Below are 17,613 nucleotides of genomic sequence, written 5' to 3'. Positions count from 1 at the left end.
CATAGGGTCAACAAATCCCAGGAGATACTGAAGTGTAAACATCCCAAGGAGTAACACAGAGAAGACTAGTGACCATAGAGAGCCAGGGAATGAGGTGAAATATGCAAGGATATCTAATTTAATCATAAAGCTGATATAGAAAAATGGTGTCAACAGGGGAGTCATTCAATAAATACTGTTAGGGTAACTAGCTAGTTGTGGGGGAAATGAAATAAGATAAAAGAAAAATAGAATACATATTTTAATATAAAATAATAAATCATGCCGGATGTGGTGGCACATGCCTTTAATGCCAGCACTCGGGAGGCAGAGGCAGGCGGATCTCTGTGAGTTCAAGGCCATCCAGGTCTACAAAGCAAGTCCAGGACAGCCAAGGCTAAACAGAGAAACTCTGTCTTGAAAAAAAAAAACCAAATAGTAGTAGTAGTAGTAGTAGTAGTAGTAGTAGTAGTAATAATAATAATAATAATAATAATAATAATAATAATAATAATAATAATAAAAAAGTTAGAGGATAACAGGGCTGGAGAAATGGCTCTGTGGTTAAGAGCACTGGCTGCTCTTCCACAGGACCCAGGTTCAATTCCCAGAACCCACCATGGTGGCTTACAATTGTCTGTAACTCTTGTCCAGGGATCTGATGCCCTTTTCTGGCATCCATGGGCACTGCATGAGTGTAAAGCATGTGTGTGTGCACATACACACAAATAAAAAAAGAAAACAATACAAGGGAACTCACAGAACTAAAGTAAGGTATATGGGCATGGTATGAGACACCGAAGGCAGCGAGGAGAGCAATTAGTAAGACGGGCGGAGCAGATGGTGCCCAGCAGTTTCGAGCACTGGCTGCTCCTGTGGAGGACCTGGGTTCAGTTCTCTGCGTTCACACTGAGCAGCTCACAGTCCTGGTCCAGGGAATCTGACTCCTTCTTGCCTCCAAAGGCAAGATCCAGAAGAGCCTCACAGAAAAATGTCTGTGGCTTATGGAAAGTTTTTGCCATCCATGAATAAAAAAAGTATTCAGAATTAATGTAAGATTTCCCTAATTCAAGACAATCATACAAAATATGACAGTTTTACTTTTGTGGCCATTTACTGAAATGAATGCTTTTTTTTTTTTTTTTTTTTTTTGGTTTTTCAAGACAGGGTTTCTCTGTGTAGCCTTGGCTGTCCTGGACTCACTTTGTAGACAAGACCAGCCTCGAACTCACAGCAATCCACCTGCCTCTGTCTCCCAAATACCGGGATTAAAGGCATGAGCCACCACTGTCCGGCTGAAATGAATGTTCTTAGTGTGTGGTTATCACAGCTCGTGCGTCCCCTCCCCACTTGTCTGTGGAATACTGGCCTCCCTGGGGTTTGAATCCTATCTGAATATTCTGTCAGTCAGTGGAGGACGATCCTAGGAGCTAAACCTCCCACAAACGCCTCAGGAGGAGGTCACACTGTTCCGGCTGAGCCCACTGAGTTGACCTTCCTCACAGGTGCGGTTTCTGGGCTTCCTGGTGTTGGGGGAGGAGGCCCAGGGATGCTTGAATAGTCCTGAAATTAGAGTCAGCTGCCACGTTGCCTGGTAACATCCCAGCACAACAAAACAAAGACCCCCTCTTGGGCAGTATGGGCAGTACTGGCCAGTTGAAATTCTAGAGCCTGTGAGAACACTGCGTCCTGACCTCACTCCCCTGCCGAGAACTCTCTGAGCACAAGTGACCTGAGTCCAAGGGACGTGGAACTGGCTACAGTTCCGAGCTTGATAAGACCCGGGCTGATAAGTTCCAGAGTCAGGGCCACAAGGAGCCTCCCTTTGGTGTTACCTTCACCTCAGAAACCTCTTCCTGGCCCTCACGGAAGAGTGGGCTAACTTGTATCTCGCTGAGTTTCCAGTTGGCCTCAGCACTAACAGCGCTTCCTGTTAGGTCAACGCAGCCACCTCCAAGGTAGCACGTACTGTGAGGCTACCTGCACTAAAACAAAACCATGGTTCTGTCTGGCCTTTGCACAGGCAAAATTGGCCGCGAATTTCTTCCTCCTAGCCGCCGCCCCCCTCCAGGGTTTCTCTGTGTAGCCCTGGCTGCGCTGGACTTACTTTGTAGATCAGGCTGGCCTCGATCCACCTACCTCTGCCTCTTGAGGGCTGGGATTAAAGGCCTGTGCCACCATGCCCGGCTGAGAATTTCTTAAAATACAACAGGATGTCGTTTTCCTTTAAGATAATCATGTATTTCTTCCTTCTCTAGGCATCTTTGTTTACTTGTTGTTCTTGTTTGTTTGCAAGGCTGAATTCCTGCACTCAAACGAGCAACTTTCTGGCTTTGCTTTGTTTTTAAATCTTTTTGCCGGGCCTGATGGTACACACTTGTAATGTCGGGTTCTCGGTGTCAGGCGGAAGGACTAATTAAAAGCCAGCCTTGTCTGGCCTACATAATCTTTTCCAGACCAGCCTGGGCTATGTTTCCAGACCGTATCTTCAAAAACCAAAGGGAGGAAAATAAGCGTCACTAGTTTTTATAGCACATGCATTTCAGGCTCCCAGGTAAAGTGAGAAGATAATTTGTTGCCCTTATCCCTTTCCCCAGGTCTGGCCACTGGGGGACAAGATAGAATTAGGCCAGAACCTTCGCTGCCCGAAATGGGCCTTCGGGGAAGAACCTGGAGCTTAGTAGAGGTGGACCCCACCTTCGCTGCACCTTAGGGGCTCACTGTGCTTGGCAGCCGGGAGTGACACAACCTCCTGGTACATTCTCATGACAAACCACGAGAGAGTTGGCCCTGAAATTCAGGTCTGATAGCTAGAGGGTTTTACCAAATAAAGAGGTGAGGAAAACGCATCATCAGCCACTATGGGATGTCTCTTCGACTTCTCCAGCCCTGCCTGCTTCCCACTGGTCCACGAAGGATGGACCCTGGCCTTCGCTCTGTCTCCACCCTCACCACTCAGCCAGCCTGTGGCTGGAGAGCCCCAGCTTTTGTGAAAGGTGTGGACTTAAATCGTCTCATCGGAACCCCGAGTAATGCTGACATTGCATTGAAGGGACATGCAGAATGTGGTCAGCTTGGAGAGAGGATGGGGGGGTGGGGGGAAATCCCTGTCAATGCTTTCCAGCTTGTGACTTTTTTGTGGTTCTGTGTGTAGCATGGCGTCAAAGTTCTATGGGTAGTTTTTACTATTGAAGGTAACTACCTCACACCTGGATCTTGGCCTGGGCCAGCCAGTTTCGGTTGAACTGTGTCAATGCCTGTCACAGTGCCCATCATTTAACAGATACTTAGTATTTGTTGAGGAGCCATCAAAACGTTGGATATCGCTGGGCGGTGGTGGCGCACGCCTTTAATCCCAGCACTCCGGAGGCAGAGGTAGGCAGATCGCTGTGAGTTCAAGGACAGCCAGGTCTACAAAGGGAGTCTAGGAAAGCCAAGGCTACAAAGAGAAACTCTGTCTCAAAAAACCCGAAACCAAACCAAACCAAAAACACTGGATATCAAGGCTGGAGAGGTGGCTCAGTGCTTAAGAGCACTTGCTGTTCTTCTGGGGTGCGGGGGGGGGGGCCAGCTCACAACCATCTGGAATTCCAGTTCCAGGGGATCCATAGCTCTCTTCTGACTCCTTGGGGTACCAGACATGCATGAGGTATGCTGACCAAATGCGCGCTCTCTCTCTCTCTCTCTCTCTCTCTCTCTCTCTCTCTCTCTCTCTCTCTCTCTCTCTCTCTCACACACACACACACACACACACACACACACATTAAATGAGCAAACACTGGCTATCATAGCCCTCCATAGTCATAACTGCCAAAGGCCGATGGCAGCAGCCTTCTAACCTGTGCACAGTTTCTCCTGACACAGAGCCTGGGGAGTTCCTCTACGTGGACCACTGTAGGTGACTACGTATGCTCTCACCTTGCAAAGGGTCTTCTCTCAGGCTGTAGTCACGCCGTTCTGACTGACAGCAACCAGTGCCTTACGTTCCTGTCCCACTCTGACACAGACCATAGCTGGTGGAGACTCTGCTCACTGAGCCGCCTAGGTACCACATCGTTAATGCCTCATTTCAGGCTCCAAGCTGTGGGTCTCGCCCAGCCCCAAATTACCCACAGGTTTGCCCAGCAGACAGAAAATGACAGGGCTCCCTCGGCCTCCCTCATGTTGCTTGCTGGTATGAGAACAGGAAAGCACTTGCTTAGAATTCTAGTTCAGTTATAAAGGTTGCACACTCAGAACAGCCAAATGGAAGAGGTGCGCAGGGTGTGTCTGAGGACCCGGGAGGAACAAGTCTGCAGCCTGGGAAATTCAGTATCAAGCCACCCTCAGGTTTTTTGACTCCAACATGGCGTTTGGACCATCTTAACCTGTGGAAAGGAGAACACTGGTTTTTACAGGTGGATGGGCAAAGAGGCCGACCCAGGGCCGAGCTCCCTCCTTACAAACATCTTAATCCTAACCCTCTAGCTTAACCTGCTTACAGGTCTCACCTCTCAGGACTTCTGTGATGACAATGAAATTTCAATGCGGTTTGAAGGGAAGGGCTATCCAGACTTCAGGGTTCTTCTGGTTCTGCAGCCTGGAAGGTCCATAACCAATACTTAAAATCACTTTTTCCCCCCCTCTGTAGGAATTTACTCCTTCTGTGGAGAGTTTTATAAATATGTGTTTTGTCTATGGTTGCCAGAGACGAACTGCTACTATTTTTCCTCCTCCTTTTCTTCTCTTTCCTTTTTGAGACAGGGTTTCTCTGTAGCTCTGGCTCTCCTGGAACTCACTATGTAGACCAGGCTGACTTTGAACTCACAGAGACCCAGCTACTGGGATTTAAGGCACGTACCTCCATGCCTGATAGAGGCCAGCTTCTAGGGTGCACCCACTGTCGCTGACAAGTGCTAAGTTGTTATTCTACAGGGACACAAAGGTGTGGTTTCCACAAGTACCGTTTGTTGGGTCTCCTGAGTATTTGTGCTTCACAGGCAAGCGTTCAGTTCTTGACGGGTCTGCCCTCTTTTCCAGGGAGGTGCCGCTGAAGGATGCTAAGGAGTACGCTGAATCCATAGGTGCCATCGTGGTCGAAACAAGTGCGAAGCATGCCATTAATATTGAGGAGCTCTTTCAAGGAATCAGTAAGTGCCCTGCTTGTGTTTTCAGCCCGACTTAGCTTGCATGGTTATGCTTTGGGGAGTCCAAAACTAACCTTTCATCTGTGTGAGTTTATCTGCTGCCATCAGCAAACCCTGAAGAGTCTGACCAGAAGTCATCCTAAGAGCCCCTCACCTTCTTTTCTTTCTTTCTTTCTTTCTTTCTTTCTTTCTTTCTTTCTTTCTTTCCTTTTTCAAAGAGTGTGATGCTTGGCTTTAATTTTCTTTTTTTTTTTAAGGCATTTTTAATAGAAATCAGGTTATATCACTTACCCCCTTCCTTCCCTCCCCCCAGGCTTCTCCCAGGTTCTCTCCTGCCACCCCCTCCCGTGTCCCTCACCATTCTCAAGTTGGTAGCCTCTTCTTCTTTGATTAGTGTTGCTCCATACATATATGCATGCATACATATGCTCAAATGCATAGATGCAGCCTGGAGGGCCCATTTCTCTTATGTATATGGCTCCAAGGCTGACCACTCTGCATCAGCCAGTCAACAGAGCTCCCATCCACGGGGAGGCTAGTCCTCCTTGTCCCCCGCGGTCGGTCATTAGTTGTGGCCCCGCGTCTAGACTGCTCACCCGTTTGCGTGGGTATTGCTGTTGTTCCAGTCTTGTTTGTGCAGCCATTTTTAAGAGAGACTGTTTCACTTCCCACTTCCTGAATGTCTCTAATTCTGTGCCTCACTCTGTTCCTTCTGTTTTGTGACTGAAAACGACATAGTCATTGCAAGAACAGAATATGTGATTGTAATTATGCTTGCCATTACACTTACAACTAAAGATCATCGTGTGTTTGGGGCATTGTATTCAGTATTTTGGTGGTGGAGATGAAGTGGACGCAGGTATGGTTGAAGTTCAGGCATTACATGACTAAGCAAACTAAGGGAGCCTTTTAGTGATTTATTTTACCAGATAATTGTCCACACACACACAAAAATATTTCCTTCTCAAGTGACCTAAAGTGGGGAACTTGGCAGAGGGTTTGTTTGTGAACTTTCTGTTACTCTTGTTCATGACGAGTGACAGCTCCAGGTCAGGCTGTACTTCTCTTTCCTTATGGCGTTCTCCCATGGATGACCAACCTCAGCTGTTTACCTCAGGTGGCTGTGTTGACACATCTGTCTGCAGCTGTGAAGTTTCAAGGGCCCCGGATTTCACCTTCATAAACTCCGGCCATGGCCTGTGTTCAGGCTTCCGCCACAGAAGGGCCTGCCAACCGACCACGGGCCCAGGAACTGCTCAAAGCCTTAGTCATCAGTCTTATCAGAGGCTGGGTCACTGAGATGTCACCATTGCAAGTCCTGTCGCCCCACTGTGGGGTGAGCAGAACCTTTATCAGTTACCAGCTGTCCTTAGAAAGTGACAGCTCTGGGCGGTTCCAAAAGGGATGTGGCCCCATCAGGGCCCCCTTCTGCATGTGAGGTCGCTTTTGGTTGAATTCAAGGCCGTAGCTCACAAGATGGAGCTGTTTTACATTTTCCTGGTTCCAGTCCTTTGCTTTAGATTCCGAAAACAAACAGCAGAGAGCCTTTGGTTTGTTTGTGTTGGCCTGAAGGAGAATTCACTGACAGTTGAGAACTCTGACCTGATTGCTTCCACTGTATGAAAGTGTGCAAAAGAAAAGGGTGGTGCTAGGCCTCACCTCTCCCAATAGCCCTGGGCCCTGTCGCTATGGTGACCTTGCTGCCTTGCCTTCCATCCACCTCCATGAGTATTTGTCCTGTTGCTATGTATACTGCAGTGTAGAAACCTCGAGCTCTCTGGAGCTGTGACTCTTCGCTGTTGGGCACCTGGCATTCTCTTGTCTCAGCTTCTTCTGTGATGGATTGTAGGAGCACGGACTCTCTGTGCTGTCACTAGGAGACATCGTGAGAACTTTGATTCGAACTTACAACATCGGGCCCTTTATCGCCTTAGAGTAAGCCGATTCGTGTCTAGTCCCATGAGGTTTTTCTGGCATGTTCATCTGTTAAACATTTTCATTTTAAAAGTGTTTTGTTGTTGCTTGTTTTGTATTTATTTTTTGAGATAGGGTTTCACTATGTAGCCCAGGTTGGCTTGTACTTGAAGCGATGCTCTTCGCTCAGCCTCCTGAGCACTGGGATTATAGCCCACAAGCATGCGCAGACAGTTCTAACAAGCTACCCTACACCGCACCTCAGCATCTGTGATTGTACGGCTTGTTGTGTTGTGTAGAACCCATGCCCTCGGCAGTCCGAGCTTCCTGAGCCAAGGCAGGGCGTCAGAGCTGAAGCTCTGTTCTTTCCGCGCACTGCATTCACCTCACAACCTCTCTGAGCTTGATGAAAGTCATTACTAGAGCCGGGTGTGGTGGCACACGCCTTTAATCCCAGCAGTCAGGAGGCAGAGGTAGGCAGATTGATGTGAGTTTGAGGCCAGCCTGGTCTACAAAGCGAGTCCAGGACAGCCAAGGCTACACAGAGAAACCCTGTCTCAAAACAAAACAAAACAAAACAAAACAACAACAGTCATTACTAAAATAAAAAAGCCAAATGAAGATCGTAAAGAGAACAAGAAGCCTTGAACTTATGAGTATCGGCATCTCAGAAAGACGTCTTTGTAGACCTCAGCCACTATAAATCCCTTTCCATGCTAGGAGTCTTTGTGGTTCATGGTGATGAAGATTTTGAATAATTACTTCCTCATATTCTAGTGGTCTGCTTCATTTAGAAAAATAAGTCTTTGGCTTAAGCATGAACTAATTGCAACTTCAAACTCCTACACAAGCCCATGTCTCCTCCTCTTCTGTGCCAAATAAACAACTGTTTGTTTCTGTTTAGTATACTTTAATTATAAATACTTAGCTAAAAGAAAAAAAAAGCTTGTAGCTTTCTGGTGGACTTTCTAGTCACTTCTTCACGCCCACCACCTACCTCCTCTCTCACCTACCTGCCTGTTCCACTTCCATCTTCTGCTTTTCCTCATCAGCATCTGTCTGTGCTGATCCGTCCATCCATCCTTCCAGCTGTCGCTAGCCACTGGTCTATCTATTTGCCGTCTCTTTCCATTATTTCTAGCTATCCGTCTCTGTCCGTCTCTATCGATCCATCCATCCGTCTGTCTGTCTGTCTGTTATTTCTACCCATCTACTTCTATCTCAGTCTCCCCCACCGATATCTATGAACTCTGGCACCTTCCTCTTGCTACTGTTTCAGGCGAATTGCGTCAAAATGGGGTTTTGTAGCCAAAGCACAGGTTAACTTAAAGCAGGATTCCAACTACGTCTGAATACACTGCAGCAGGCTTTTCACGTGTTTCCTTCTCACTGTTGCTGCTTGTATTACACACGCTCTTACCCAAGCTTAAAATAGAGCTGGAGATTGCTGACACCTATGCTCTCAGCGCGGTGTCGCGGAGACAAACATGCCCCAGAGAGAAGGTACAATAAAACCCGAGGAACAGCCGTGAGAATAACAGCCCCTTTAAAAGGCGTACGCACACAAAATTAATTCACACTGACTTGGATGAGGACACAGATGCATCCCTTTTGTGTTCCCAGAGTGTTCATACACCAGAAATGAGACAACTGTGTTTTCTGAAAAGAAGCCAGCACATCTTCTAACGGCAAACCGTTCACCAAAATGTTATATCTGTTGAAGACCACAGCTGTTCTAGACAGGGACCTTGTCACTGCCCTATCCCGGCTGGTCCAGGCTGTGTGTTCTATGATGCCACATCCCCTGGCACCTGTTCTTTCAGGTGCCCTCCACAGAGGCTTATCTCCAGACCTACTTTATCCTGCTGTGTGTCCCTCACTCTCTTCTCCCCGGGGAGGCTGTTCCTTTTTCTTTCTTGGCTAAGAAAATAATGGTACTCTTGATATTTGTTTTTTTAATGGTATAAGAAAACACAAAGACTGCCCTGTTGCTGCTCAGCTATTGCAGTGTTTAAAAACCCAGAACAAACAGTGTTGATGCCTTCCGGAGCACTGCACACTGCTCTGCGTGAGCCGGGAACCGGGGGCTGCAGCACTGGGACGTCAGACCTGCTGCTTCTTTCTTGTTCCGTCGCTGTCCCTGGACCACAGGGGATGCCTCGCCTTCTCCTTTTACAAACCTCTTTCTTCCCAGGTTCATTCAGTTCTCCTTCCTTCCCGGAGAACTGTTCCAACTCTCCCCTGTATGATCCTTGAATGTGGTCCTAGTTAGTGGTCTCTCTCGCTGTTTTGACACGTGACTGTGTTCTGTCCCTCCGTGGCTCTCTAAATGCCTGCACCTGTGTGTATTAAGGTCTTCGGTGGCAGCACCTTTTCCCAGTCTTTATGAGGCTGATCCTGGTAAGCAGTGTAGGGCCAACTCGCAGTTTGGATTCAGATCACATCTGTATCCCATAATGTTCCGGAATAGTGTCTCTATGGGCTCCCTAGATCACAAGAAATGTACTACTTTTCTATGGTGACTCAAGTTTGAGCAATACCAACAAATTGGACAAGCCTAGACTCTCTCCTTTCAATTTTTCAAAAACTGCATGGTGTACGTTGATATGAATTTGACGTCATGCTAGACATTGTGGTGAAATGGAAGGGCGAGGGCAGGTAGGGACTTTAGGTGGGTGAAGAATGCCTCCCCAAGGAAAAGATAATCCAGAGCTGAGAAGGGAGAACTCAGTAGCCACGCCTGAGGCACATTTGCCAGGGACCACAGTAGTCAAGTCCCTGCAATGGAAACGGATGGGTGCCGCCGCCGAGAGCAGCAGCGGGAGATGGAAGTCGTGGAGGCAGGCTTGTAATGGGGATCGGATGTGGTATTCCCAGTGCGATAGAAAGTCCCACTTATGTTTAAAGCAAGTTAGCATTTACAAAGACATTCCTCCTCAGGAGAAGGAACACTGGCCGAGGGTGTATTCAATGTTGGGTTGGGATGATCAGCGAATCTAGGATAGAGGAGACTGGAGCTCAGTGGACGTTCCGCTGGGAAACAGCTCAATGCTCCTGGCTCTAACAGCCTGAGGAGTCTTTCCTCAGAGACTTCTACTCTGATGAAGCCATGAGATTCATTTAGACTTGAGAGAAATAATTTTAGAATGGGCCAGTGTGGTTATTGGAATGAGAAGGCTCACATGTTTGGCCACTTGGCCCTCAGCTGGTGATGTTGTTTGGGGAGCTTCTAGAACCCTTAGGAGGTGGAGCCTTGCTGGAGGAAATAATTTGTAGTTTGAGTCTGGTGTGGTGGCACCCGCCTTTAGTCCTAGCACTCGGGAATCAGAGGCAGGCGGATCACTGTGAGTTCGAGGCCAGCCTGGTCTACAAAGGGAGTCCAGGATGGCCAAGACTACACAGAGAAACCCTGTCTCGAAACACCTCCTCCCCGCCCCCCCCCCCAAAAAAAGAATTTGTAGTTTCACACCACTTCATTTTTATTCTCTCTGCTTTGTGGTCAAGGCTAAAGATGTGGTCTGGGCTTCTTGCTCCAGCCACCTGCTGCCACACCTCCCCCACCTGCTGCCACACCTTGCCCACCTGCTGCCACACCTTGCCCACCTGCTGCCATACCTCCCCCACCTGCTGCCACACCTCTCCCACCACTAACGGCTTCTCCTTCTGGATCCATGAACCCAAATAAAATCCTTCTTCCTCCACAGGCACTTTTGATGCTAAAATCTTCTCTTGAAAAACACCTTGGAGACTTTGAGAGTGTTAGACTACGGTTTCTTTGTTTTGGGTTATTTGATGTTAGTTTAAGAACAAATGAGATGGGGGGCTGGAGAGATGGCTCTGAGGTTAAGAGCACTATCTGCTTTTCCAAAGGTCCTGAGTTCAATTCCCAGCAACCACATGGTGGCTCACGACCATCTATCATGAGATCCAATGCCTTCTTGTAGTGGGCAGAATACTGTACACATAATAAATAATTTTTTTTTGTTTCTCTGTGTAGCCTTGGCCATCCTGGACTCACTTTGTAGACCAGGCTGGCCTCGAACTCACAGTGATCCGCCTGCCTCTGATTCCCGAGTGCTGGGATTAAAGGCGTGCGCCACCACGCCCGGCATAAATAAATATTTTTTAAAAAGGACAAATGAGAGATATTTTGGTTTTGTTTGTGTCACTATGATCCCTCTCTGGCCTCCCTCTGGCTTTCTAGATGGTGAGATGGGGCATTTTTAACATAGTGGAGAGTGGCCAAAAAGATTGTGTCAATCTATATTTTAGGCAGGTTTTATACTGTTTCCAAGCCTCTAGAATAAACAGCTTCTCCTGAGGCTGGCCAGGTGATTGACAGACCCATTTGAATTAACTCTTAGGAGAGAGGACCCTGCCATGTCCTTGTCCTCTACCAGAAGCCTCTTAGAAGGCACTTAGAAGGGTGTGTCGCCACCCAGAGCCACATACCATGACTCAGACTTTAGCCCTTTGACCAGCAAACACAGTACAGCAGTTTCAGTTCCTGGCTTTCTGAACTGCTAACTTTAAGGTCGGGGTCCATCCTCAGTGGCCTTTCAAGCCCATGAACACCTAACTGGCTACCGGTATGCATGTTTTAAAGTCCATATAATTAGAGATGAAAGCAAGGCTGGCTTGGAAGGCTTAGAAAACAGGAAGCGTGGTGCAACCATCATTGCGTCATCGTCTTGTTCTGCAATCCTCACTGGACAACATGGTGGCTATTGTACAGCCACTGAGTTTTGTAACTCCGAGGTAGTTACTTGACTCGGAGCGTGTTAACGAAGTTTGAAAGCAAAACAAAACCTCTGAAATTTTTGTAACAGTCCAGCAAGCTATCAAATAGAAGATAAAGGCAAGGACAGTCCCTCCTTTACCACCAAGAAAGTCAATTAAGCAAATGCCAGTAAAGACGCTGATATCGTGGAAGCGCTCACCCTGAGCAGTGCTAAGGAATTGTTGTCCCTCATGTCTATGGGGGTTTAGTTAGGATCCTCCAGGGTACCAGGATGCCTTGAGCCCCTGTCTAAAATTCTGTAGCATTTCTATGTAAGCACACATCCGCCCAGATGCCCCGCCTCTAGGTGACTTATACCCATGCATAGTCAATGCTCTATAAACAGTTGTTTACTGTATTGTATAGGGAATAATGACAAGAAAGAGTCTATATGTGTTCAATATAGACATGGCCATTGTAGGCCTAAGGGTGGCTTTGATGGGCAGTTCAACCAACTGTGAATCAAGACCTGAGAAACAGACAGATTCAGGGACCAACTGTAGTAATGATTCAAATGGGCCTCATGTTCCTTGTCACTGTTGGACCCGCTAAAATGTGTGGTAACTCGCTGATGTCCTGTTCACTCTCCCATCCGTATTTCGCTATGAGAACACTATCTTGTGACTTGCTGTGCCTCGTGGCTAAGTGATGGAGTAGCCAGTAAATGGAGTCACATGCTCTCAGATTTAAGTCTGGGCTGTCCCTGGCTCCTGACTTTGTACAGCAGTTTTCTGGTAATATTATCCAGGCACAGAAAACAGGAAATGACTAAACGGCACCAAAGTGGAGAAATAGTTTGCTTTTTTAAAATTGTGGTACATTAATATAAACTGGTGCTTTAAAAACAAAAAAGGATGTGACTCTTGTTACTGACTTCATTATTTTTTTTTTGTGAAACAAATGCTGTAGTTTATATAAAATCCCAATTTCATATAATCAAACTGTATAACATGATAATAAATAGTGCATTTTTCCATGATTCTCTTTCTTGTAAGGTTGCCTGTCAAGCTGCTAACTGTGGCTACTTTGTAACCGTGTGTTCCAGGCAGCTTTGGAAAATGATTTTATTATAGAAAGTATAAAACTTACAGAACACAAGTGCATTGAATCCTCGTGAACACAGCACCACGCAGCGTGTCCAGCCGCTGCTCCTCACCCTGTATGGCTTTAAAGGGGCCTCGGACGTTACTCTCCTGTGTTGATGTTTTGAACCTAATTTTTAAATTCAGCAGAGACCGCGGAGGAGCACTACTAGTTGGCTTGCGCCTCCTGGCTTGCTCTTTTCTTTTTTATACATCCCAGGACCCCCTCCTGAGGGACTGCACAGTGGTCAGCGCTCTTCCACATCAGTCAATCAAGGGAATGTCCACAGGCTTGCCCACAGGCCAGTCTTATGCGGCATTTCCTCAGGTGAGAGTGCTCTTCCCAGATGGCCTTAGTGTGTGTCAAGTTGGGAAAAAAAAACCTGTACAAGGAGGGACTAGGGCAGTGAAATGACCCTATTTGATGCTTTAATGATGGAGACATGTCGTTAGACATTTATCAAAGTCCACAGAACCTATAAGAAAGAGACCCCCATGCAAATGGGTTGTAGCCAGCAAAAGTAGGTTAATACTGGCTCATCAATTGGAGCTGGCATTTTATACTAATGCAAGATGTGGGCAGTAGGGGGCGGGAGCGAAATTGCTCAATTTTCTTTGTAAACCCCCCAAAAAAAGTTTTAGAAAAAGTTTGTCAATTTTGAGAAGAGAACAAGTGGGAGAATTTCCCTCTTTTTTTTTTTTTAATAGCAAAAGTCTTTCTATTGAAGTCATTTCCTTTTAAATCCTACAATTGCTGTTGAAGTCACTGGCTTGGCAGCCAATGGCAGCCCCTTTGCCCTCTTCTTTGTAACACAGCCATGACTTTGGTGGCCTGGACGTTTTTTTTTTTCTAACCTTTTTTTTTTTTAAAACCAGATGTTAGATATTGTTATGACCTGTTTGAATGAGGTGAGCTTCATGGTTAATTTTCATTTATTTGCAGTACGGGCGATGAAGGTACGCTGGGCACTAGGCAAGCACTGTGTCCTTGAACTACATCCGTCCCTGGCTCCCTAGATTCATTTAACTTCCATATTTGGGGGTCACTACCTTCATATCCCCATCTCTACTCCGTTGTCAGGTCTTGCATGGCGTTTCCTCGTGGCACCCTTTGCCCACTTTCCTTCCTACTCCTCTCTCTACACTTCTTCTCATGATCCTGGACTGGAATGTTCTGGGTGCTTCCTTACCAAGGGTGCCACCTGCCTCCTACAAGCTCACTCCTCACATCACACTCTTTATTCTAACAGTCTAACTTTCCTGAGGACCAGGGGTGGTGGTGCACACCTTTGATCCCAGCCCTCCTGTAGAGGCAGGGAGATCTCTGTGAGTTTGGCCATAGCCTGGTCTACATAGTGAGGTCCAGGACCGTCAGGGCTACATAGAGAGACCCCCCTCCCCGCCCCACCCCGTCTCAAAAACCAAAACAAACCAATAAGGTTTTCTAGTATCATCCCTGTTCTGGCAACTAGAGGACATTTGCCAGGAGTGACCCCTGATCATGTGGGAGCCACTGCAGTATTTCACCAAGACTCCTCACCCCAAAGCAGAAGCTCTGGGTGGGTGGGGGTGTGGGCATTATCAAGGGTTAAGTCCCGCTAAACCCTAGCAAACTTGGTCAGACCAACCAATCTGGATGGTACAGAGAGCTAAGATCAGAAACAGTTGTATTGCAACTTCTGGAAACACTTGACACTGAAGGAAAGAGAGCCAAGCCACGGGGGGTGGAGAGAAAGAAGGGACAGACCACAGAGCTGCTGCTGAGAGGCAGGGCCGCGCAGGGAGTGGGTGCTGCAGCGCCTTAGCCTCGAGCAGCTGCAGGAAAGCACACGGCTCTATTCTCTGCGTGTGTTAGGGCACCTGCCCCAGCCAAGCTGGGCCAAACTCATAGGTTTGGAATTTATTTCCACGTTTGACATTCCTGAGGAAGTATTTGTTATACACGCTTGTCTCTTGGACTGTCAGCTTTGAGGAAAACTGGGGATGGGGGTGGGGGCTTAACTTCTCCCCCAAGAGAGTCTTACACAACCCAAACTGTGTTAAAATAAACAGACTGGCCCGGGATTCGTGTTCAAGACAGCTTACTATAGAGATGGCATGTCCGGAGGACACTCTGTAGGAGTAGAAACATCCGGAGGACACATCAAACCTGTACAGATGTCATTGTGTGTTTTTAGCTCAGTTCTGTGTCCAGGTAAAGAAAATCCCATAAGCCGTGTTCTGGGGCATCTCCTTGGTGCAGAATGCTATGGCCACGTTCCAGAACCATTCTTCTGTTTGCAAACATTTACCCAGCAGCTTCTGAATGCCTTGGAGCACGGCGCTGGGGAACCGGCGCTTGTTTCCAGTGCTGTTTGCTTAGCTCCTGACGGGCTCGGCTCTTCCCTGTCCCACCTTACTGTGGGTGCACTTCATCTCCTCGCACTGGTCGAAGTTGGACCTATGAGGTGTTCCCAAGTGGAGTGGTCTCCGGACAAACAGGGTTCTCTTCTCCTAACTGAACCTTGAGAGTCAACCATGCCTCCTGGCCACGAACACTGCACATTTCTTCCCCATGTGAAGACCACTGAGCCCCGGCCAGCACCTGCCCCCCAGGAAATCCCCATCATTGTCCTGAGCCCCTTGCATGTTAGTAATGCTGTATATACCGTCTCACACGCTCTTCTTCTTCTTCTTCTTCTTCTTCTTCTTCTTCTTCTTCTTCTTCTTCTTCTTCTTCTTCTTCTTTTCTTTTTTTCTTTTTTTTGGTTTTTCGAGACTAGGTCTTTCTGTGTAGCCTTGGCTGTCCTGGACTCACTCTGTAGACCAGGCTGGCCTCGAACTCACAGCAATCCGCCAGCCTCTGCCTTCCAAGTGCTGGGATTAAAGGCGTGTGCCACCATGCCCGGCTTAATGGGCGGCCTCATTAACTGGGTAGCTGAATATCTATCTATCTTTCTTTCTTTCTTTCTTCTTCTTCTTCTTCTTCTTCTTCTTCTTCTTCTTCTTCTTCTTCTTCTTCTTCTTCTTCTTCTTCTTTTTGGTTTTTTGAGACAGAGTTTCTCTGTGTAACAGCTCTGACTGTTCTGCACTCACTTTGTAGACCAAGCTGGCCTTGAACTCACAGTGATCTGCCTGCCTCCACCTCTCAAGTGCTGGGATTAAAGGCATGTGCCACCAAGCCCGGCAATATATTTTTTTTAAAGCCTGGAAACGTGTCCCTACATGTGAGAGAAAAGCCTGAGCCTATGTAAATGACCTGTAAAGGGTCCTGAACCTGGTGGCTCTGTGCTTTTCAGCCCACACATTCTCCCAGCTCTCTAGCCCACTCCCAATCTGGGGAGTGTCTTTCTCTTTCTTACTAAACACTCTCTGCTTCAATTACTGACTCTATGTCCTTGGTGCAATTCTTTGTCCTTGGACACAGGAGGCGGGAACTTCACTGGGTACCTCTAGCACCCAGCTTTATACTTACAACAGGAGGGCCAATGCATCTCGTTTCCACAAGCGAGGCTTCAGACGGCAGACGCACCTGGCACATCTGAGACGCCAGGTTTGACAGCGGGTTTGAAAACCTTGCCAATGGTTTGAAACTCGGGGGAAGAAGGTGTCTGCACATAGTGTTGGAGCCTGTTGTGAGAGCAGGAAAGGTGGAGGGAGGACAGGAGTGTGGACAGACAGACACCCCACTTACCTGGCGTGCCCGTGAAGTTGGAGGCTTCCACTGTATACGTCACTTTAGTGCTCCATACCCCTCAGTGAGCAGCTTCTATCGTTTACGTCGACCACACTGTACTAGTCACAAGTGTAGTGTTATCTAAAAACTTCAGATGCAGAAGCTATAGCCCTTGTAAAACTGTGTTTGATTAAATGGCTCTGTAGCTTGACACCACTGGGCCTCTGAACGCATGAGCTGCGTGAGGAGCAGGCAGCACTTTATTGGCCAGATGTGGCTGGGGCAAATCCTCAGAACAGCACCAGTACTTTCTTTTTTATTCACTACTTCAGGTTGACAAAGTAGAAAGGGCATTTAAAAACAACAAGCAAACAAACTTCAGTTGTGACTACAGTTTGGGGCATGTCTTGGAGAGGGAGGTACAAGGCTGCCTCTCCTGCTGAGGCGGGAGTTTCTGCTGAGCTCTTCCAGAGAGCAGCCTCCAGCCTCTGTACGGCTTGTTGGCTGTGCAGGACGGCAGGTGTGGCTGTGGAAACTGCTGGAACTCTTCGTTCACTCTATATCAGCGCTCATTTCTCCTGTTAACCTTGAATCGAAAGCCAGAGGCATTTGTCTTCTCTGCGCCTGAGCTTTGCCGGCATCTGCATTGCCCAGCGCACAGTGCAGGAAAAGCCTCTGAACCCGAGTCTCGCCTCTCGTGCCAACTTGGGTCTTCTGACTCCATCCAAACAGGTAGCACAGGTTTGCCTTGAAGACAAAAACAGAAGCAAAAATCTTTGGAAACAATCTCCCCTCTAATCAGTCATGGGCTTTTTGTTTGTTGTTTGCTTGAATCTTCCATTTTAGAGCTAGTGTTCCCTGCCTTTTTTTTTTTTTTTAGGACAAATAGAAGAATAGGAGAGAGAGAGAGAGACAGAGAGACAGAGAGAGAGACTATTTGCAGAACACAGGGTTGAGGATTCATTGGAAAATCCAGATGTGGGTTATAATAAGAACCACCACTTGGTTTTGGCTTGGCCTCCAGCGAAGTCACAGAAAATGGTGGTGACAGTGGCCATTGTAAGACTTGCTGAGAGG

At 47.4% G+C, this 17,613-nt stretch overlaps 1 protein-coding gene across 1 annotated transcript in view; it reads left to right on the top strand.

The window, feature by feature from the left end:
* Positions 1 to 17,613, top strand: part of RAB31 (RAB31, member RAS oncogene family) — a 113,843-nt gene that overhangs the window by 92,527 nt on the left and 3,703 nt on the right. The window contains exon 6 of the mRNA XM_084778183.1: positions 4,999 to 5,108. Coding sequence (XP_084634309.1) covers positions 4,999 to 5,108 — 110 coding nt within the window. The remainder of the gene's footprint in view (positions 1 to 4,998; positions 5,109 to 17,613) is intronic.

The sequence above is a fragment of the Acomys minous genome (genome assembly GCF_964271855.1).
Source record: "Acomys minous genome assembly, chromosome: 4".
Taxonomy (NCBI): domain Eukaryota; kingdom Metazoa; phylum Chordata; class Mammalia; order Rodentia; family Muridae; genus Acomys; species Acomys minous.
This window is presented reverse-complemented; position numbering and strand designations above follow the sequence as displayed.